This window comes from Gouania willdenowi, chromosome 8, assembly GCF_900634775.1.
Source record: "Gouania willdenowi chromosome 8, fGouWil2.1, whole genome shotgun sequence".
NCBI lineage: Eukaryota > Metazoa > Chordata > Actinopteri > Blenniiformes > Gobiesocidae > Gouania > Gouania willdenowi.
This window is the reverse complement of record NC_041051.1, coordinates 33,723,547-33,746,436: the sequence shown is the minus strand read 5'-3', so window position 1 is coordinate 33,746,436 and position 22,890 is coordinate 33,723,547. Positions and strand designations below refer to the sequence as shown.

The 22,890-nt window shown below is 40.1% G+C and overlaps 1 protein-coding gene and 1 long non-coding RNA gene across 2 annotated transcripts in view; one reads left to right on the top strand and one right to left on the bottom strand.

The window, feature by feature from the left end:
* LOC114468045 (uncharacterized) overlaps positions 1-20,573 on the top strand; it is a 49,267-nt gene extending 28,694 nt beyond the window's left edge. The window contains exons 23-31 of the mRNA XM_028454676.1: positions 14,522-14,684; positions 15,086-15,248; positions 15,340-15,614; positions 15,699-15,835; positions 15,901-16,162; positions 17,083-17,263; positions 17,427-17,680; positions 18,295-18,392; positions 19,560-20,573. Coding sequence (XP_028310477.1) covers positions 14,522-14,684; positions 15,086-15,248; positions 15,340-15,614; positions 15,699-15,835; positions 15,901-16,162; positions 17,083-17,263; positions 17,427-17,680; positions 18,295-18,392; positions 19,560-19,895 — 1,869 coding nt within the window. The 3' untranslated portion in view covers positions 19,896-20,573. The remainder of the gene's footprint in view (positions 1-14,521; positions 14,685-15,085; positions 15,249-15,339; positions 15,615-15,698; positions 15,836-15,900; positions 16,163-17,082; positions 17,264-17,426; positions 17,681-18,294; positions 18,393-19,559) is intronic.
* On the bottom strand, positions 1,924-12,843 carry LOC114468048 (uncharacterized). Its single transcript, XR_003674609.1, has 3 exons — positions 12,650-12,843; positions 9,806-9,813; positions 1,924-1,934 (listed from the first exon to the last, which is right to left on the bottom strand). It is a non-coding gene; the product is annotated as an uncharacterized LOC114468048 (long non-coding RNA).
* Positions 20,574-22,890: the final 2,317 nt, after the last annotated feature.

Sequence of the window (22,890 nt, the reverse complement as noted above, 5' to 3'; positions counted from 1 at the left end):
GTTAAATATATAACAATAGCCTTTGTTCTTATTACGTTGTCATTAAGAGATTATGAAAACACATTCGTGTCACCTAGTGCTACATATGACATCACTCTCCCTTTAAAATTTAAGAGTCGCTTATTTTTGTAATTTCACCAAATTTAACCAAAGCCTGGTGAAAATGCGTTTGTGACCCCACTGTTGGTCTTGAGTCACGTGAGAGCCTCTGGTTTGGACTGTAAGGAGGAACTGTCAATCTGAGAGACTTCCTGTTTGTGATTTATATGTGAACTTGTGACTAGTTTTTAAATGTTGCTGATAATAAGCAAGTTTTACAGGAAATGTTTGCATTGCATTGATCTGAACAAAGTCCTGAGATCCAAACGTGGTCAAAGAATGAGTGATCGGTCAGTGAGATATGAAAGCTGTCAAACACAGATCAACGTCACACAACAAAGCCAGTTTCCTCCAATTCAGTCATTACCAGAATAGCTCGTCCAATGACAACCGAGGCAAAACCTGGGAAACCTCTGGAAGGTTCTTCTTCGCTCTCTGAGCTGCACTTTATCTAATCGTGTGACGTACAGCAGGTGAAAGCTGTTTTATATTTTTACCTGTGACCTCTCAGAGGATGTTTCTTTATTTGTGAAACGTGTTTTATAGGAATATGAAGGAAACGATGAAGATGTGAACACTTTGAGGATGAGTGTAATCATGCTGAATGTGAAGAAATCTGCACTTTGAGCAGAATAAAACCATCCTGTGAGACAAAGTCTGGGCTTGTGTTCATTATCAGACGCTTGAAGCGTTCGCCTTGACAGAAAGACTTCAATGTTGTGATCATTCATAAAGAAAAAGTAATAAAAAATAGTTGTATAATAATATTTAATGTGGTTTCTTAATTTTGATTTCTAACAACTTTTGGATGATGTGATGCTCCCAGCTTTGTGTGAATGCTTCTGACTGTAGACAGTAACCATATGAGCTGAGGTATTGTCATGTCATTACTTTAATCCTGTAGAGCCGGTCTGAGCAGTTATTTCTACCCGTATAATGATGGCATTGTGCCAGATTGCCCACATTACTGCTTTTCAAACACACAAACCACATTAAACACAGTAGAACAGATAAACCAGCACTTTGTTTCATTTCCATGTATGAAAAGTGTTCTATAAATAAAAGTTGTATTGATTGATTAAAACCTGGTCTAGAACATCTAAATTTAGGTCTCCTGTAGTTTGAAATTCACGCTCACTGGGGACAGACGTAGCAGGGACGGTAAAATGTACCAGTTTGCCAGATTTTACAACTGCGCTGACTCCGCTCAGTCACACTAAACTATGCTCAGCATGTATTTTTCACATCAACCTGCATTAAATGTAACATCAACCTGCATTTCACCACCTGATGAAACAGAGCAGGATTGATGAACACAAGCTTTGAGGACAGACTAGCAGACGAGCTACTAACGTACCGACACCTTTAAAACACGACCCAAAAGGAGTACAAAGACTACAGAGAAGCGCTGAGAATTGTTGGAAATGTAGGATTTTACTGGAAACTACTACGCAGTGGTGCACTGAAGTATGAAAAATCTGAGGAGTGCAGACAGTCCGTACGAATTCTGCTCCTCGTACGTTGAGCTTTTACAGCAGGGGTGCCAGGGTGATATTGGTGAGGGGACCAGATGTTTTTTAAGTGAGACCTCAGGGGGCTGAAATACACTTTGGGCCTGAAAGACCAAACACTGACTCAACACATGAATATGCTGCTTGAAATTATTCATGAAGGCTTACACATTAAAAAGAATTTGCAATGGCACCACAATAGCCTCACAATGAGTCTATAATTACAAATCAGCCTAAGGCACGTTACCTCTAAACACGTAACATTGTTCCATCCACATTTTACCGTCCCTGCTACGTCTGTCCCCAGTGAGCGTGAATTTCAAACTACAGGAGACCTAAACTTAGATGTTCTAGACAGGCAGGTTTGGGAAAATAAAGCTGAAATACTATGTTGTTGGGGTTCTTAGTAGTGTTGTGTTCAGAGACCACACTATCAGAGACCAAGACTTGCCCGAGACCGAGTCAAGACCAAGACCATAAACTTTTGTTTTTCAATTTAAAAAATCTATAAATAAATAAAATTATGACAAGGTTCAACAGTTAAATAACATCTCTCTTTAATTTTAGTTTATTTTAAATACATCTGACGGACAAAAAAGGTGCCTGCAAAAAATTAACTAAAATATTAAAACTGCTACTGATAAATTCACAATTATTCTACATATTTGAAAACAATATTTTTATGTCAGCTGAATGTACAGCAAGTGTTTAAAAGCATTTCTGCCAAGAAATAATGATTCTGATTCTTTGAGTTGTGCAGGTCAACAGGTCAGAGTTCACAAGATCATTATTTAGTTTGAAAAAGTCTTTAACAGGTTATTTTTTATTAATTCACTTAGTTGATATAGTTTAATTTGGTTACTGTAATGTAACTAGAATATTCAATTAACAAAGGTTTCTAACTGTAACTGTAAAAGTGAAACTTTCTGAAATAAAACTACAAACTAGTTGTCATCAGTGTAGGGGTGCCAGGGTGAAATTGATTTATTTTGTTTAAACCCCCCCCCCCCCCAAAAAAAAACAGATTAAAAATCAACCATGGGCCAGATGTGATTTACAATTGGGCCGGATCCGGCCCCTGGGCCGTAACCATGGCACCCCTGCTTTACAGTGAAAGTCTTCTCTCTCCGTTGACCCCTCATGCAGCAATGGGTGTCCAGGTGTAGCACCAAGGGAGGTTTGGAGGGTTGAAGGTCATGCTCAAGGACACACAGCAGTGTTGTTTTTCCCAAACCCTGCAGATCTCCTCTCTGTCTCCATGTTTAGTTGGTAACTTCATCAATACTCTTGACCAGGGGTCTGCAACCTGCGGCTCTGGAGCCAAATGTGGCTCTTTGACTCTTTTGCAATGGCTCCCTATAGCTTTCAAAAATATTGAAATAATTAATGATTTTCTTACAGAGGGTGTTAATGATTAATTATTTTGACACCAAATAAAATCATGATATAAATAAATATATAAATCACGTTGTACAATGACTCAGCACATTCCTACTTCACCTCCTACAACATCTACAGACCATGAACTTTCCTCCACCTGTGACTAACCTTAAGTTTTAAATCCCTGGTAAGAAACTAAACCAACAAAAACACTATTTCTGGAAGAAAATACAGATTTTAATTGTGTGGGAACAGATTCATTTAACCACCAATGTACAGGTTAAATATGTATGTTTGAACAATTAGCAAATTCAAGTTATTTTTGTGTAGCCCTTCAAATACATTATCTAAAAAAATATTCTTTACAAAACATTATCTGATATAATTTTAACTGTATAGAATTTCATACAATATGTATAAAATGAAAGAATCTTATTTTCACTTCAGCATTCTCGGCAAAAGTCAAGACCAAAAACACAAAACAAAGTGTCTGATTGTAAACGCTGGTTGTAACTACCTTATCAATGTTTGGGGTATATTGTGTCCAAAATTATTATTCCAATATTATATTTACAGTAAAATAATGGATTGATATGAGAGTGGATCAAAGTAGAAATCACACATTGTTAATGGCACAAAACCATAGTAGTGACTGTGGGACCCATTCAAAGTCTCCGAGTCTGTAATGGTTCATAGTATAAAAACATTGTGGATAAATAAAAAGGCCAGAGACAGAGAAAACATTTAAAAACTAATAAAAGGAGCTTCAAATCCACAAAGAGCCAAAGCAGCGACTCTTAAAACAGGAAGTTTGTTGAGTAAAGCTGATCAGTGCATGTGTCAGTTAGCGTGCAGAAGATATTAAAAGATTACGTGGATGAAAAAACTTTGGGGTAAAGTACAATAGCACAAAAGATAACCTGAAGATCAACCTGTACAGGTGGATGGCACAACAATGTGGTGGTTCCGGTTAAATGTTTATTCTATGTCAAGATTAACAGAGGCAGGTTATGTTGGTTTCATTGTGTGTGTGTGTGTGTGTGTGTGTGTGTGTGGGAGGGGAGGAAGAAAATAATAAATACTGACACAGATGATCTGAGATGTGTAGTCAGTCATGGCTTTGCACAGAGCAATCTGTGGGTCACTTCTGCTGATTTTACTGCTGCGAGGTAAGAAACACTTTGTTTCTCAGATGGTTTTTTAAGGGTTAACACTAAAATATGAAAACACAAAGTCAATCAAAATTTTAACTCTTAAAATAAATATAAACAGACTTGACTGAATGTAATGACCTTAAGGAGAATGAAAATCTTTTTTTTAATCTACTGATTCTAATTAGACTCGTTTCTACATATTTATTTCCATTTCCCACTGTGCTTCAGTAAAGAAAGGTCAATCTAATGTTTAAATAAAACATTACAACAATTGAAACAAAGCTCATTAGTTCATAACAGTGTCATTTATTATAGACACAAAGAAAGAAAAGGTTTCCATATAAAACACTATTAAAGAATATGCACATATTTTCACAGTGTAGAGGTTTTAGAACTGATGGTCCATTTAACATTCAGAGAACACACAGGTCCACATATCCCGTTGACTAATTTCATAGTGATCTGACAAAGGATCATTTACAACCTAGGGTTGATAATGAATAAAACATATAAATTGCTTCCTCTCATTTGGACTCTTATAATAAATCCAAGTGACGTTTTTGGTAAACTTCCTTAAAAAAAGGAGAACGTGATGGAGGAGGAGGAATGCAGGTTTTCAGTGTTGCGTTGAAATGTCCCATTGATGTTATTGGGTTTACTTGGTCATAAACTTTTTAACTGTAGCTTTGGTGAAAACCTACACACATAATTATACACATTTTAAAAAGTCCAAATAAAAGGACATTGTAAAGATGAAGAGCAGGAATTCATGAGCTGCGTCAAACAAGATAAACATTATCAACGCACATAACTTTTGCCTAAATTAGGGTTGAATTCAAATAAAACATTTTGACACGAGTAGGTCGTAGCGAAGGATGATGAAGTCAATCCAAACAGAATGATTCAAGTTAAAAAAAACTTTATTTATAAAAATAAACAGCACGAGAATGTGCGCAGTAGTACCTGGTGCATAGACACTTTGGAGACGTGGGATAACGACGGTGGTGATGGTAAGGTGCTAACGTGCTCACTTATCAGAGTTATAGATCCACATGATCATAGCCAAGTAGGGATGTAACGATTAATCGTAACGCAGTTAAAAATCGATTCATAGGTATCACAGTTCACATCAATATTCTGAAAATTGAATCGCAGTACTTTTAAACAGCAGAGGGCGCTATATATACTCGTCTAAAAGTGTAGGCGGCGGGCGGTAATTTTAAAGGTCTCGGTCTCGTCTCGGACTCTGAAGCATTTTGACTCAGTCTTGTCCCGGACTCGGGATTTTCTCTCAAGACCGTTCAATACCAGCACTAATTCCTGCTATTTTTAAACTTTTTACGTGATAATAACACGGAGAAGAACGGGATAAAACAATCCTTTATTAGTTCTTTAATCCACCCTGTATAATGACCACAACCTTCCTTAATGTGACTGAGTGATGTGTGTGTGTGTGTGTGTGTGTGTGTGTGTGTGTGTGTCTGGCTACAGTGTCAGTTTGGACCGCAAGGGAGATATGAACTAATCACCAGTAAAAATCCCAGTAAAACTCCAGAAAACAATCACCAGTAATAAATATTATCTCCCTGGTAAAGACAGTAGCTCTAATAACAGGTAAAATGATAAACTGGTGATATTACAGCCTGTGAATGCAGTACAGGAGACGCACTTACTCCGCCTCTGGGTCCTAGTGCCAGTGTCCGGTGAGGCCTGTTCCGTTTACCGAGGTCCGTGTGTGTCAGCATGTTTATGCCTCTGTCCATCCACTCTTTTCATTATATCCATGTCTTTTAAGGCTTTTATTACATAGTATTGGCTCTAGTCCTTGGATTATGTCGTCACCAGCGCGTCATCACCGCAAGTTGCACAAGCCAGAATGACTCAAATAACTGTAAATTATTATTTAGTTTCACATCTACCTGTAGCTCTTTGTTTTTTATACTGATAACTTGTTTGTAGTTTTATTTCAGAAAGTTTCACTTTTACAGTAACAGCTGGAAACCTTTGTTAATTGAATATCCTAGTTACATTACAGCAGCCAAATTAAACTATATCAACTAAGTGAATTAAAAAAACATAACCTGTGTAAAGGCTTTTTCAAACTAAAAAATTATCTTGTGAAATCTGTGACCTGTTGACCTGAACAACTGGTGGGCGGAATCTGCTAATACTTTCTTTCTGGCCGCCTTCTTCTCTTAAACATGTTAATAAATTATTCCTTACCCCTTTAGCTATGAAAAAAATATCTGTAATATTACGTGAATATCCGTAAGAGTCACGTTTTTCCATTAGCTCTGTCTTCTAGCACATAGCATCTCTTCTTCACTGCTAGAATTTCTACATGCCAATCGACCACTGGGGTACCAGCACCCTCTGCTGGTCCAAACAAATATCTGCCGTAAATACAGTGAAATGCCTTTTTTTTTTTTTTTTAAAGTCCAATTGTTAAGGCACAAAATACATTTTCACTTTCACTTTTAAAAAGAAAAAGAACTATTATGCAGTTTTGCATTGTTTACTATAGAACCAGAATTTAAATTAATAGTCTTCTTCTTCATTTGTATTATTACTTTAATTATTTAATTAAAGATTTATTTTTAGTTAAATTGCATTGTTTTGAATAGTTTATCAAGGGATTCTTTTTACAATGAAAAATAAAAGGAAAATAGTACAGTATTTTCCAAAAAAAAATAAAGGAATAATTTTCAGTCATTTGTGTACAGTGCCGTTTAGTAAAATAAATCGTGAGAGAATGATATCGTGAACCCAGTATCGTGAATCGAATCGGGAGTTGGGTGAATCATTACATCCCTATAGCTAAGCCTGCTGTGTTATAGATGTGAACAGTGAGACATTAGCTCATGGATTTCAATGTTCATATTGAGACGAAGTGAAAATTTAGGTAATGTACTTCAACCATAAACTGTGAAAGCAATCAGACAAATTTGGTGCACTGCACGGTGACATCAATACATGATCAATTTATCCTGACGCACAGCAGTATCTGCAGCAGACTCCTGTGGAAAGCTGTGCCCACGCTCGTGCAAGCTCTGTTGCGGCCCAACATCTAAATGAGTTTAACTGAGGTTGTGACAGGTGTGGCTCAGGTGTGGCCTCTAGCAGAAAAGCTTATTTTCACCTCTGTCACATTTGACACCATTGACAGCAGTGACGACTGCTGTTAATAACAGTGTTGGTTTCCTTGGGACAGAAGGAAACAGACACAAACACTAGAAGCCATCGAGATCAGGAAGCAGAGCTTTAACATCAACAGGAACTACTGACAGGGGGCGTGGCCAACTTGAAAGTTCTGTCAGGCTGGCCACGCCCCCAGAAAGAACTCGTAAGGACGTATCAAAGTAATCAGCAGACACCTCTTAGGAAGACTGACAGTTGACAGTTGAAACATATCAGGTGATCAAAAGTAATTTCCTAAAAAAAAACTGTAACTGTAACAGTTGAAACCTTGCCAGTTTATATATAAAGCAAATAAGGTCTGTGTGTATGTGAAGCAAATATCTCCCCAACGCGATATGAGTTCGACCTGAAACTTAGTCAAGGGCTTCCAAATACCACAAGTGTGTGCATCTGTTGTTTTGGAGTAATTTGGTGTTGCAAAACATTCATAACGTTCATTTTAAGAGTACGGCACTCTCAGTAATGAGCGCGGTAATGAGTGCACAACTTCCGGTTCCCGGTCATGACGTCACTGTGACACAGTTTATTTGGGTTTAAAAAAAGGTCAATATTAAAAACGTTTTTGTACTGCTATAAGTTATTTAAGTTAATATTTCATGGTTATTTAAAATTATTACCATGATCCCAAACTTCCTTTAAATCACAGGTCACAGACTTCACTTTCTCCTCCGTCTCCATGACTGTGGGCAGCGGCTGTGCTAACGGCTAATAGCCGCTTCCTCAGACAGAGGAATGTAACTTTTTTGTGAGCGGATGGGTCCACAACACGGCTCCACTATAATTATTGTTTGTTCAGTGGGTGTTTCTTTTTATATTATTCTATGTGTTAAGATTCAAGCAGCTATCATGTAAACACACACGGCTGATGTGTGCGACAGTGACTGGATGTACATACTGAACGCACACACAGCCGTTTATGGAGAGAGTTGTGACTTATTTGGTGTTGCAAAATGTTTATTTTTCGTGTTATTTCAGGGTCCATTTTTTCTCTCTCAACAACTTTAGCTTAATGACTCCAAAACTGAAATTGTTGTATTTGGGAACTCATGTGATGCCACTGCTCTGGGCCCTTTGAGTATCTATTGCCAGATTTAAAGATTAAAGATTAAAGATTAAATATTAAATCGGGGCTTTTGCCTTTAATTGGCCATGTAATGTTATTACATTAATGGAATTCGTCCTCTGCATTTAACCCATCCCTGAGGAGCAGTGGGCAGCCATTTTGCGGCGCCTGGGGAGCAGTTCGGGGTTAAGGGACTTGCTCAACATCCCACAGTGATGGCCCAGGTGAGGCTTGAACCGGCAACCCTCCGATTACAAGCCCAGCGTCCTTAACCACTAGGCCACCACTCCCCACCACTAGGCCACCACTCCCCACCACTCCCCACCACTAGGCCACCACTCCCCAGTTCATTTAAGTTTGACAGACAAATAAGTTCAGTCGTCAAAAATAGTTTTTTTCAGCTGCGTTTGCTCAGCAAAATCAAATCCTATTTTCCTCACGCCGACCTGGAGCGTGTCATTCATGCTTTTATTACGTGTCGCTTAGATTATTGTAACTCTCTGTACTGTGGGCTCGATCAAACTTCCATCCGGCGTCTGCAGTTGGTTCAAAACGCAGCGGCGCGTTTGCTCATGGGAACGAGGGAACGTGAGCACATAACTCCTGTGTTGGCCTCTCTGCACTGGCTTCCAGTCAGTTTTAGGATTCAGTTCAAGATACTGTTGATGGTTTTTAAATGTCTGAATGGGTTGGCTCCACTGAGATCCTCCAATCAAATGACTCTGGTGGTGCCAAAATCAAAGCGCAAAACCAGAGGAGACCGGGCTTTTGCCGTAGCAGCTCCGAGTCTCTGGAACAGCCTTCTGCTGAATGTAAAAATGGCCCAGTCCATTCATGTTTTCAAATCATTGTTGAAAACCCATCTTTTTGCTTTGGCCTTCAACACAAGCTGAGCAGATCCCATGCATTTTACTGGTTTTTACATTGTACTTTATAATGTTTGTTGTACAGCACTTTGGGCAGTTGTAGTTGTTTTTAAATGTGCTATATAAATAAAGTTGACATTGACATTGACTACCTCCCCCCGCTCCTTCCCTACATTCCCATCTGGCTGTTGTCAGTAGCGCAACTACGGGTCTTCAATTTCAAAAGTCTTCGTTGGCCATCTTGTATGTTGTGAATGTTGTATTTTCGTTACAATATTTTGCCCCAAACGCTTAAAAAAAAAAAAAAAAGTTGACTAATCACACTTTCTTTTGTTTTCTCTTCTCAGAAACATCGTCACAGCTTTCAGGTGAGTGATTATCGTGTGAGATCTTGTCCGAACTGTACGTATTGTTATCCTACTAATCATAAGCTCTGTTCCCCTGATATCAGTGGCCCATGAATGGTGATAAAAAATGTGTCTAAGACAAATCCAGAGTTCAACCTTCTTGTTCTCCATCGTTAGGAACACTGACCTGTTTATCTGTTTATTGTTGAGTTCAGAACACAAATCTTTAACTGCGTTCTCGCGCAATCAATTATATAAATATCGTGAGAACTGCTCTGTCTTGTGACGTCACAGTCATCCAACCAGAGTGCACCGTGACACACAAATTGCAACCGGTGTGGATTAGTGGACGGCGAACAGCGGGGCAAAACCAGATCAGTGCCGTGGCGCAGCGGAGACGTATCCAGTGGAAACCCCCAGTAAGGCTCTTATGAAATAAAGTCTCGGCCCGAGTTAGGGCAGCCATCTTGGATTATGTCGTCACCAGCGTATCATCCCGACAGGATGAGCATGCGCAAAATGACCGGAACTAACCTAAAGAGGAATTAAATGTTAAGACAAAGGAATTATTTAATTCGGAATTAAAATCTGAATAAACCAGCCACCTAATTCGAATTTAAGTTTAATTTAGAATTACAATTTTTATTCGGAATTAGGTGTTTACAAGGTCAGTTTAAAAAGGATTTAACTTTCATTCTGAATTAAAGCTCTCATATAAACCTAGCCAATGTGTGTAGTGCTATTTAGTATTAACATGAGCAATAGTGACATGGGCCTTTAAGGGAGCTCAGAGTGTTACCTACAGCATGTTTAATCTATGTCTGTCTTCAGTGTGTGGGAAACCAGCTCTAAACAACAGGGTCATTGGAGGACAGACGGCGCCTGCTGGCAACTGGCCCTGGCAGGTCACTATACATAAATATGGTGGTCACCGCTGTGGAGGGTCGCTCATCAATGCAGAGTGGGTGCTGAGTTCTGCTTACTGCCTTTCATAGTGAGTCCACACAGAAAAGTCAAACTTCAGGATTAACTCTTAACAATCACTAAAGAAACATCCTCTCTGCTTCCTTTATACTTCAGTTACAGTAAAGATAACATGACCGTGTACCTGGGTCGTCAAAGTCAAGTTGCTTCAAACTCCGCTGAGGTGTCTCGGAATGTATCAGAGATCATTATTCATCCCAACTTCAGCTCTGTGTTTGACGACAACATCGCCCTCCTGAGGCTCTCCTCAGCCGTGACATTCACAGACTACATCCTGCCTGTGTGTCTGGCAGCCTCAGGCAGCATCATTCACGACGAGGAGGACGTCTGGGTCACGGGCTGGGGCACCTACAGCTGGAGTTGTAAGTGATATGGTTTCTGAGTCGAGAGAAACAATTTAATTCACAACAAATACGGATTCGTTTAAAAGAATGAAAATCCACCTTAAAAAACAATAGATGATCATGAGGTCAGACAATAGTGCTTTTTAGTGTGCACGGTGGAGAAAAGCAGCAAGCGCACACACACACAACTTACAACAATTTGATGGATAAAGAGTTCGTATTTTTAACAACAAGCACCTTAAAGGGTAACTGTCGTAAAATGTAACTACAGCTCTATCAAAAATGGTGAGTAATCAAGACGTCACGCAAAGCGGTATCAGGTACTCAGTTACTGCTCCTCCTTCACAGGCTGTCAATGTCAATGTCAGGTTTATTTATATAGCACATTTAAAAACAGCTACAACTGCGCTTAGCTATTGGCACCACCAGAGTCATTTGATTGGAGGATCTCAGTGTTCGACCTGGATCACGGATCAACAAAAGCTCCGAAAGGTAGGATGGAGCCAACCCATTCAGAGATTTAAAAACCATCAACAGTATCTTGAACTGAATCCTAAAACTGACTGGAAGCCAGTGCAGAGAGGCCAACACAGGAGTTATGTGCTCGTTCCCGTGAGCAAACGCGCCGCTGTGTTTTGAACCAACTGCAGACGCCGGATGGAAGTTTGATCGAGCCCATAGTACAGAGAGTTACAATAATCTAAGCGACACGTAATAAAAGCATGAATGACACGCTCCAGGTCGGCGTGAGGCAAAAAGGGTTTGATTTTGCTGAGCAAACGCAGCTGAAAAAAGGCTGGTAGTGAGGCTCTGTGGTTTAGTGTGATGAACAGTATTCAATGGAGGATTATTCAGCCTGCGCAAGCGTCACTACACGCACTTAAAAACAGTACAAAAACCCTGAGCATTGAGGATTGCGTCTGTCAAATCGCTACAATGCCTTTAGCATGTTTGCAAATATGGATGTATTAAATAAATGCATCAAATCAAATCAAAATGAAAGAAGAAGAAGATCTGATTGCTCTGAGGAGCAAACGGATGCTAAGAAAATCTATTTTTGTAAGACTGTCACAAACAGCAGCGTTGGACATTGTGTTGCTGTAAATCAATTTGAATGAATCCTAAATATTTAAAGCTGAAGTACAATACACTAGAATGCCTTTATTGTCACTGTACACATGTACGACGAGATTAAAAAAAAGCCAACTCCAGGAACTGCAAAAAGAGTAAAAGGAATAAACAATATATACAATATAAACATAGGACATAAAGTAATTGTACAAAACATGAGGTAAGGTGAGCAGTCATGGGAAGTATGTACATTTTGCATAATAAATAATAAATAAAAAGCAAAGTGATTCTTTGTGGTTTTATGGAAAGCAGCAGATAATCTGACAGAGGTGGAGGTGTCGACGGTGGGGAGTCGCAAGTGTTCCTGTGCCTATCATCCCTATGGTGTGTACCTCAACAGTTCCAACGTGCTGTGTGCTGGAGAAGCAGGGAAGGGTGCCTGTTATGTAAGCATTTGAGTCCCATTGGTTTGTCCTTTAAAGGCCCCTCCCCCTCACTGACTCCACATGGTTTTCATCTCAAAGGGAGATAATGGGAGTCCGTTGGTGATAAAGCAAGAGGGTCGATGGATTCAGCTAGGAATCGTGAATTTTGGAACAAATTGTTACTATCCTGACCTTCCATCAACTTACACACGAGTGTCGAGCTACATGAACTGGATCAGCAACCAAATCACAAGTGACAAACCAGGATTCTTCAACTTCAAATCCACAGGAATCGAAAGCGACAGCGACCTGTTCGTCTCCTGTCCAGGAGTGCCACCAATATTATCTTCCATATCAGACAGTAAGAACACTCTAAAGTAACAAGAATGACCAAATCTGTAAAGCATTTGTAATTGACCACAACAAGCTGGATTCTTAGATCACTGACTGACGAGTTCAAAAGACTAAGTCTTCATTATGATTTTTATTAGAGATCACTCAGAAAAAAACATATACAGAAATTAACTCATGAAGTAAGAATAAAGTAACGACAACAAGCTACAAAAACCAATATTAAGAAAAAGGACGGCTTTATATCAAGAAACCAAGTGTGACTTTAATTTGATTTAGCTTTTACTTCACTTTTTTTCTCAGAACAATTTTAGGCACGACACTTTAGCTTGACATGAATGCCAGATAATAGTTTGCTCTTTAACAGTAACGTTATTTAGATAGATTTAGTTAGAAAAAATCAGTTTGGACATCTACAAAAAAAAAGGATCAGCAGACATTTAAATTCTAAAAACTGAACTTGAAGCACAAAACGGTGATTAGGAGGATATCCCTAACTTGAATTTTATTTTCAGATCTAAGTAACACAGTCAAACTGCATTGTGAAGAAATGCTTATCGTGTGTTTGACATCTGTCTGTCTTCAGTTTGTGGAAAAAGAACTTTCAACACCAGTACAGTTGGTGGAGAGAAGGCGACCAAAGCCAACTGGAAATGGCAGGGCAGGTGGCCCTGGCAGGTCAGTCTGCATGACTCTCGAGGTCACTTCTGTGGAGGGTCGCTCATCAACGCTGAATGGGTGCTAAGTGCTGCTCACTGCTTCCAGAAGTGAGTTTAAACACCAGGATCAAACTTTACCAAACTCAGTGAACTAAACTTCCTGTCTGCTTCATTTGTGCTCTTTAGTTACACTGCAGATCAGGTGACTGTGTACCTGGGTCGACAGAGACAAGGAGTACCAAACCCCAGCGAGGTTTCCAACAACGTATCATTGATCATTATTCACCCTCACCACAACTCTTCAACCAATGATAACGACATTGCCCTCCTGAGGCTCTCCTCAGTAGTGAATTTCACGGACTACATCCTGCCCGTGTGTCTGGCAACAACAGGATCCTCCGTCCACAGTGGGGAGGACGTCTGGGTCACCGGCTGGGGCATACTGAGTGATGAGGGTGGGTGACATGATGTCAGCAGAGCAGAGTGTGCATAATTGTAGGATGAAAATTGTGTCAGTTCTCAGAGTAATGACGTACATAAAACCCAAGTTGCCAGCGATACATTGTGGTTCAGCTCACAACCCAATGACCTGTGTGCTCCCCTAGTGTGAAACATATGTCATCAAGTCATCAATGTGATATTATGGACATGTTGAGATCTAATGCTAATGTTCCTGTAGAAGATATAAAAGGAGTGTGAGAATGTTGATGAGAATCATTGTTTCTTAATCTGAGCATGTGTGGTTTAAGGGGATTTTCCTGACGACTTGAAGGAGGTGAAGGTGCCGACCGTGGGGAACAGACAGTGTAACTGTGACTATGGAGTGAGCACCATCACTGACAACATGCTGTGTGCTGGGCTCCATGAAGGAGGAAATGACTCCTGTTCAGTGAGTTTTTGAGTCACATAGATTTTTCATGTAGAGACTCCTCCCCCTCATTGACTCCACATGGTTCTGTTTTTAAAGAGAGATTCAGGAGGTCCGCAGGTGATCAACCGCGGAGATCGATGGATTCAGCTGGGAGTCGTGAGTTTTGGAAGAGGTTGTGCCCAGTCTGTAAGCGCAGAGGTCTACACCCGAGTGTCACGCTACATGAGCTGGATCAACAACCAAATCAACACAACCGACCCCTACCAACCAGGCTACTTCAGCTTCACATCAACAGGCATCGACAGCGACCTGAATGTTACCTGTGCTGGACTGCCACCAGCACCAACCACCATACCTGAAGGTGAAAACCATTCATTATGTATCTCAACTGTCATCTTACCTACTGTAATGTTTAAGTTTGATGTGTGATAGTTGGGCTTGCTCTTATTTTAGGTAATGCTGTTTTATTAATGTTTCTGGTATTACTTAATAAAATGAATCAAACACTGAGGTTTCATCCATACAAGTTTTATTTGTTGGTGCATGGCACGTACGGTGTTTGATCAGCTCAGCAGTTGGTCTGAATCCATCCATGGGACAAAATATATGTTCCAGAAAAATGTGTTATCATTCCAGGCCAGAGAGTTGGCAAGAAATTCAGGGATTTCTCCATGAAATGTATTGGATCTGCCAAAAAAAGTAATTAAGAGATTTGAAAGAGCAAATAATAATTCACTTAAAGCAGTGCATCTCTCGCCTCAGTGTGTGGAAGACCAGTTCTGAACACCAGGATAGTTGGTGGACAGCCAGCGCCCAATGGCAGCTGGCCCTGGCAGGTCAGTCTGCACATGTCTGGTAGTCACTTCTGTGGAGGGTCGCTTATCAACGATCAGTGGGTGCTGAGTGCTGCTCACTGCTTCCAGGGGTGACTTTAAACACTAAGAACAAACACCATGTAGAATTTACCTACACTCCCTAAACTGAAAACATCCTGTTTAATCATTTGTTCTCCTCAGTTCCAACTTCATTGAAAGTAGGCTTACTGTGTACCTGGGTCGTCAGACCCAAGGATCATCAAACCCCAACGAGGTGTCCAGGAATGTATCAGAGATCATCAATCATCCTTCATACACACCAGCAACCAATTACTATGACATCGCCCTCCTGAGGCTCTCCACAGCAGTGAGTTTTACAGACTACATCCTGCCTGTGTGTCTGTCAGCATCAGGAAGCTCCGTCCACAGTGGGGAGGATGTCTGGGTCACGGGCTGGGGCGCACTGAGTCATTCAGGTGAGTGACATTTCTGTGCTTCTAACATTGTTCTTTTTAGTAGAGTGTAGCTGAGTTTGTAAAACTGAGCCTGTGTGGTTCCAGGGCCTGCTCCAGATGACCTGATGGAGGTGGAAGTGTTGACCATAGGAAACACAGAGTGTAACTGTGACTGGGGAGGGTTTATCACTGACAGCATGCTGTGTGCTGGGCATCGTGAGGAGGAAGTTGGCCCATGTTTTGTAAGTGTTTCATTGTTTTTACTAAAATATCTGGTTCTTAACTAATCATGGTTCTGTTACTAAAGGGGGATTCAGGTGGTCCACTGGTGATCAAGTATGGGAACCGATGGATTCAGCTGGGCATCGTTAATTTTGGAAGAGTTTGTGGAGGAACTGAAAATCCTGCCGTCTACGCTCGAGTGTCAAACTACATGAGCTGGATTAGCGACCAAATTTCAAGTCACCAACCGGGATTCTTCACCTTCACATCCACAGGCAATGACACCGACCTGGATGTCACCTGTGGAGGAGAAACCACAGAACCTTCCCTTCCACCTATACATGAACGTAAGAACCTCAGCAAGACTGATCAAACATGCTTAAAACATCTGGAAGTTAATTCTACAAGCCAACCAGTACAATCAACAATGGGATTTTAAGTTCAGACGGAATAATAACAAGAGAAGGAACATGCATCTCTCCCTAACGCCAATACATTTATTATTTTCTAATTATATCATGATGCAGTCGTGGAAAATATACTGTATTATTGTTAATTCTGGATGAGATGCAAGAAATCAAGGAATCCGGTAAATCAATTTCCACAAGCAGAAACTTCATTTTCTGTGACGTTTCCCATTCCAGAGGTGAAATAATCTCTAATGCAAAACTGACATTTTCTCAGGTGTCTGTAGTTCCATGCATTCTGGCAGACAGAGGAATGTTTTTTTCACTTTAAGGTTAAATATTGATAAATTCCCCAAAAGCCCCATGTAACATAAGTATTGCTGAAAGCTGTAAACTTAGATCTTCATGCCTGACATTACAATTCTAAATAAGAAGACAGTTATCAACATCCTCCGTCAGATTGGTTCTCATTATAACTCACAACCTTTTTCTAAATGTCCTAAATCTAAGAACCTACTGCAGATGTAGACAAGAAAATATCATCACATCAGAATATAAAATTATACTAACTATATTATACAAACTATCTTAAATGGTTTCTATGAAAAGCTGTCCCATTTGAAGATACCTCAAACACAGTACAAACAAGTTCTGCTCGGTTTCACCATGTAAAAAATATGAAATTGAGCGATATAAAATTGTAATCTACGTTGAATTGCCTTTAAAACTATAGATCACACGAATATGTTCCGATAAATTTAGAACTTACCCGTCTCCTAGAGGGTGTTCATATCCGCTCATAATGCTTTTGTGGTTATGTAATACTGGCTTAAACCACATTCCCTTTGCTTCCTCCCCAGCGGTGGTTTGTGGACAGGCACCAAAGAACACTCGAATGTCTCGCCTCATTGGTGGGAGCTCAGTGGCATCAGAGGGCATGTGGCCGTGGATGGCCAGCCTGCAGAAAAATGGTGAACACATGTGTGGAGGGACTCTGGTGGATGTGGATGGGGTAATGAGCACCGCGGACTGCTTCTCCAGGTGAGCCAATGGACAACAACCTACATATCATTGTCATTATTAATATTATTTTGTGCTTGTACAGTGTCTTTAGGCGTTCATTAGAAGCACTAAAAATTAAATACATTAATACTATCACAGTGTCCAGGACCTGCTTGGATGTTTACCTCATCTTTGGTTTCAGTTCTGCGATGGCATCTGATTGGACCGTTGTGTTGGGTCGACTGAACCAGAACGGATCCAATCCTTTTGAAGTGACGTTGAATGTTACAAACATCACACTGAGTAACCTGACCGGCTCCAACGTAGCTGTGCTGCAACTCTCCACCCAACCCACCCTGTCCGACTACATCCAACCCATCTGCATGGACAATGGGCTCACCTTCTCTGTGGGCACCACCTGCTGGGTCGCCGGCTGGAGCACCGGACGAGGAGGTGGTGAGTCTCTACCACACAGTAACCCTACATCTTCTGCTCAGATTGAACCCTGAGACTAACAGTTAACAGCTTTTAACTTAAAAAGAATCATGTTAACTCTTCCTACCAAACAAAAGGAGACTGAGAGGCAAAAATAAATTACTATTATTGAATCAATAATATTATATTAAAGCACACAGGGATCTGTGATTGGTTGATCTGGTTAGATCTGTGAAGCTAAGCAGGTCTGGGCCTGGTTAGTAGATGGAGTAGACTGGGTCACAGTGGGGGACAGTCACTGCAGTGGTATCTGTCATTGTGTCCTTGGGCAAGGCACTTCACCCACATTGTCTAGTATGAATGTAGTGTGTGAGTGAGTGGTGGTGGGAGGGGCCGATGATTCACTATGGCAGCCTCGCTTCCGTCAGTCTGCCCCAGGGCAGCTGTGGTTACAATAGTAGCTTACCACCACTCAGTGTGAAGTGAAAGATAAATGCCTTAATTCTGTAAAGCATCTTTGAATGTCCAAAAAAGCGCTATATAAAATTGGTGTATCATTATTATTTTACTGCCATAAACCAACAGTGTGCACAATAATTTAGTCTGACCTTTGTTTTTGGCTGTTCTTGTTCTAGATGAACAAGCTCTGCAGGAGAAACAGACCTCTGTGGTTGACTGCGGCGTGTCATCTTCAAGTGAAAGCATCTGTACTGGATCTGTTACCTTGGAGCAGGTAAACATCACAAAGCATCAATATAATGAAATTCTCAGACGTACATTGGTGGCACAGTGACAATAGGATAAACAGACAGACAGGAGGAGAATAATATCCAGGAAGTCAAATATTGTGCAAACCAAAACACCAAACAACCGGTTTAATATGTCGAAATTACAAATATTTCAAAAATAATTATGACGATCTTAATGAAAGACCAAGAACAGACATGTTTTACACACAAATCCAGCACTGTTCCAAAAAGGGGCATATACCGTATTTTTCAGATTTTTTAATTTGCTACTTGTTTAAAATATCAAGTTCAAGAACTGACTTGTAGAACGCACTGACATATCCATGCATTTTTTCTTTTCTTTTTGCCACAGTAGCACGATCTAATGAGTAAACAAAGATAGAGGTCTCTCTGCTACATTTTTAAGTTTCAATGTTTATCACAGGGGACTTTTGTTCAAACCAAGCCTACATGAAGCAGCCCAACAGTCTGTTACGGCCCAGCCTAGGAGAACTGGACCGTAAGATGAAGGTGTGCCACCTTTCCCTGGTCTCAAGCGGACACATCGACAAAACCTAAGTTTACAATTATTTATTTACAATTTACAACAACACAATAAAGAGAATCAACTAAAGGAGGGAGCTGTGGGCCAAAATAAACACAAAAATACGACCGCTCAAAAGTCTCTCACAACTCGTCCCACACTCCTGACTGCTGTCTGCTCCGATGGTTGAGACCAGTGAAGAGTGACACGATGCGCCTCTCGTGTCCCGCCGCCCTCAGGTAGCGTTGTCTCCTCCTTTTTGACTGGTCGGCTTGTGGAGGTTTGACCAATCAGGAATCACTCTATCCCCTCCTCCACAGGTGGAATGAATCCTGGATGATAGGCTGACAAGACACACCCACCAAAGCACACACACACACAGCATAGACAGACACACTCACATATACAACCTCAGTCGTAACAAGTCTGGAAAGCAACATATCGCCTAGAGCAACGTACTGTAACAGCAAATTTCTCACCAATCTCATAGATTTGTGGAGAGTCACTGAAATATTGCTGAAAATATTGTACTTTATATGTGAATGCCTGCGACCCCTTTAGGGTCCTCATCCATTAGTTGAGAAGCTCTGCTGTAAAGGACAGATCGTCACTGTTGGTTGTGTTTCAGGGCGACGCTGGCGGTCCGTTGATGTGTAAAGTGGATGGTTCGTGGTTCCAGGCGTCCGTGCTGACGCTGGCAAACAGCACCAGCACTCGGGCCGACACCGTGTCCGTCTTCACCAAAGTGAGCCGCTTTGGATCCTTCCTGAAACAAACTCTGGGAACGTTGCCGTCTCCAGCTTCCTCTGCCAACACCACCAACACCACCAGCACCACCAACACCACCAGCAGCACCAGCACCACCAGCACCCCCAAACCCTCCACCACAAGCGGGGGCACCTCATATCACTCCTCCCTTTCCTTCCTCCTGCTGCTGCCCTGGAGTGCACAGCTCTTCACTTAGAGACTTTCAGCCTCTCCACACGATGTGGCGACACAAATGACTGTGAGCTTTTACTCGTATTTAGTGCAGATGTTTTTCCTGCAGATGATCCTGCCTTCAAAGTCTTTTTTTCTGATAGAAATACTTTGACAATAATTTGCAGAATTTTTTTTTTAATTAATAAGTCATCTATCGTTTACAAGTCAAACTATATTATATATAAGTAATGATGTTTAGCCAAACAACATGAAATCATCAAAATCAAATGACCATTTATATTTATTAGTAAAAAACCATAATAAAACAAAAAACCTACTTGTAAACAAAGCTCTGCTATTGGCCAACAGTAACAGCTCTCTCAGGGACAGATTTTTTTTAATCATTTTCTCTTCTGTTGAAAAGGGTCAGACTTTCACCAAATGACAAATGTATCCTGGATAAACAACATTGAAAATAATAATTTATTATTTTCTTTAAAATAGTGGAATGCAAGTTAATACTAATCCAATCATGATGTGTGGTGAAGGAGGGATGGAATCACTCCGATAGGGTTTTAATGGATGATCACATGATGAAGCACTACTTCAGACTCATATCATGCTTTTGTTTTCTAATTTCAATTATATGCCATGGTTCAGCTCTACTAATTTCTTAGTTGTGAAAACTACAAATTAAAAAAAGGCTGATGGAAAATGCAAAGTAAGTGTGTACTGTCACATTTATTATTGATCATATTCTCTTCAGTATTTGTAAAAAAGACTTTTGTGCAGTTTCCTCGTCAGGTAAGACAACTTGTTATAAAACGTTTTTTTGGGTTAGTGTCCAGTTAGTGATTAATAGTTTGGGAGGCAGCAATCACCACCTGACGATGAGCACCCCTACATCTCATGTCTGGAATTTTTCCTGCTTTCAAACATCCAGCCAGTCCCTAATGTTATGATACTTACAGCGGATTTCCACTGGAAATTATTGTGTGATATAGCCAGTTGTCATTTCTATAATATATTTATTAATAATAATAACAATAATAATAATAATAATAATAATAATAATAATGATGGCTTGGATTTATATTTCTTCGAGGAGACTCAAAGCGCATCACAAAAACCATTATTCATTCACAACAGTCACACCGGTGGAGGTAAGCTACAATGTAGCCACAGCTGCCCTAGGGCAGACTGACAGAGGCGTGGCTGCCATTTCGCGCCTACGGCCCCTCTGACCACCACCAACATTCATGCGCAATTCATACCCACTCATACAAAGCAATGTGGATAAAGTGCCTTGCCCAAGGACACAACAACAATGACTCGGTTATAGCGAGATTTGACCCCCAACCCTTCGGTTACTGGACAACCCACTCTGTTGTATCAGGCTGATGGTGTTTTAATAAAAAAATAATAAAATAATAAAAATGAAAATAAAAATGACCTTTAGAGCTGCAACTAACAATTATTTTATTAATCTGTTAATTAATTGATGAATCAGATTTTTTTTTAAATTTCAACCTCTTCATTAGTCCCATTGTTAAAGCAGTGGCAGGTAATCCTAATGTAGACTTCATTGGCCACACGTGTCCATATATCAGCAGTGAGAGACAGTCAGCTGTTAGTGATCATTTCAGTCTTCACTTCTTTAAAGTCTCTTCATATTTTCTCTTGTAATCATTAAATGTGTCCTTGAGGACAGAGTGTGACCTGGATTAAAGGTGAGGATTATTGTAGTGAAGCCTTGGTCTTCAACCATGGACACAGGCCTCATGTCAATAACAATCATGTTGAGGATGTTCTCAGTCACACAGCTGCTTACTGTAGTACACATGATGTGTTTCTCATCATGAAGCCTGTCATTGTTTTAGGTTTTCTCATGAGATGAGAAAGATGGTATAGTGAGACTATAGGGATGTAACGATTCACTCAACTCCCGACACAATTCACGATACGATTCTCTCACAATTTATTTTACAAAATGGGACTGTAGACAAATATTCCCCCATTTTTTTGGGGAAAAAAAAATTAGAAAATACTGTACTATTTTCCTTTTATATTTAATTGTCAAAAGAATCCCTTGATAAACTATTCAAAACAATGCAATTTAACTAAAAGTAAATCTTGAATTAAATAAATAAAGGAATAATACAAATGAAGAAGAAGCCTATTAATTTAAATTATGGTTCTATAGTAAACAATGCAAAACTACATAATAGTTCCTTATCTTTTTAAAAGTGCAACTGAAAATTTATTTTGTGCCTTAACAATAAGACTTTAAAAACAAAATAGTCATTGTACTGTATTTACATCAGATATTTGTTTGGACCAGCAGAGGGTGCTGGTAACCCAGTGGTTGGTTGGCATGCAGATATTCTAGCAGTGAAGAAGAGATGCTATGCGCTAGCAGACAGAGCTAATAGAAAAACGTGACTTTTACAGATATTCACGTAATATTACAGATATTCTTTCGGTGCTAAAGGGGTAAGGAATCATTTAAGAACATGTTTAAGAGTAGAAGGCAGCCAGAAAGAAAGATTCCGCCCGCCGCCTACACTTTTAGACGAGGATATATAGCGCCCTCTGCTGTTTAAAAAAAGTACTGCGATTTAACTTTCAGAGCATCGATGTGAACCGTGATACCTATGAATCGATTTTTAACTGCCTTACGATTAATCGTTACATCCCTATGAGACTATATATTATAGCCCGTGACGCGCGGTAAGGTAATGACTCGTTTAGTCAGATTTACAAATACAAATTAACCCCAAAGAGTATCTTATTCATCATCTGATTGAAAACACACAATGGATTCTGTTTTACATCTCATTACATTCTTTACACAAACATGACACACATTTCATTTGAAGTCAAGATTTATTTTAATTGAGCCTACTTTAAACTAGTGTTTGTCTTCTGTGCATTAGTTTCCTAACCGCGGTTGGGGGACACAGGGGAGATCCGTCTTCTCCACGGCCAAAGGCCAATTTTTCTCCGAGATTAACTCCCGTAAACTTCACGCTCATTAG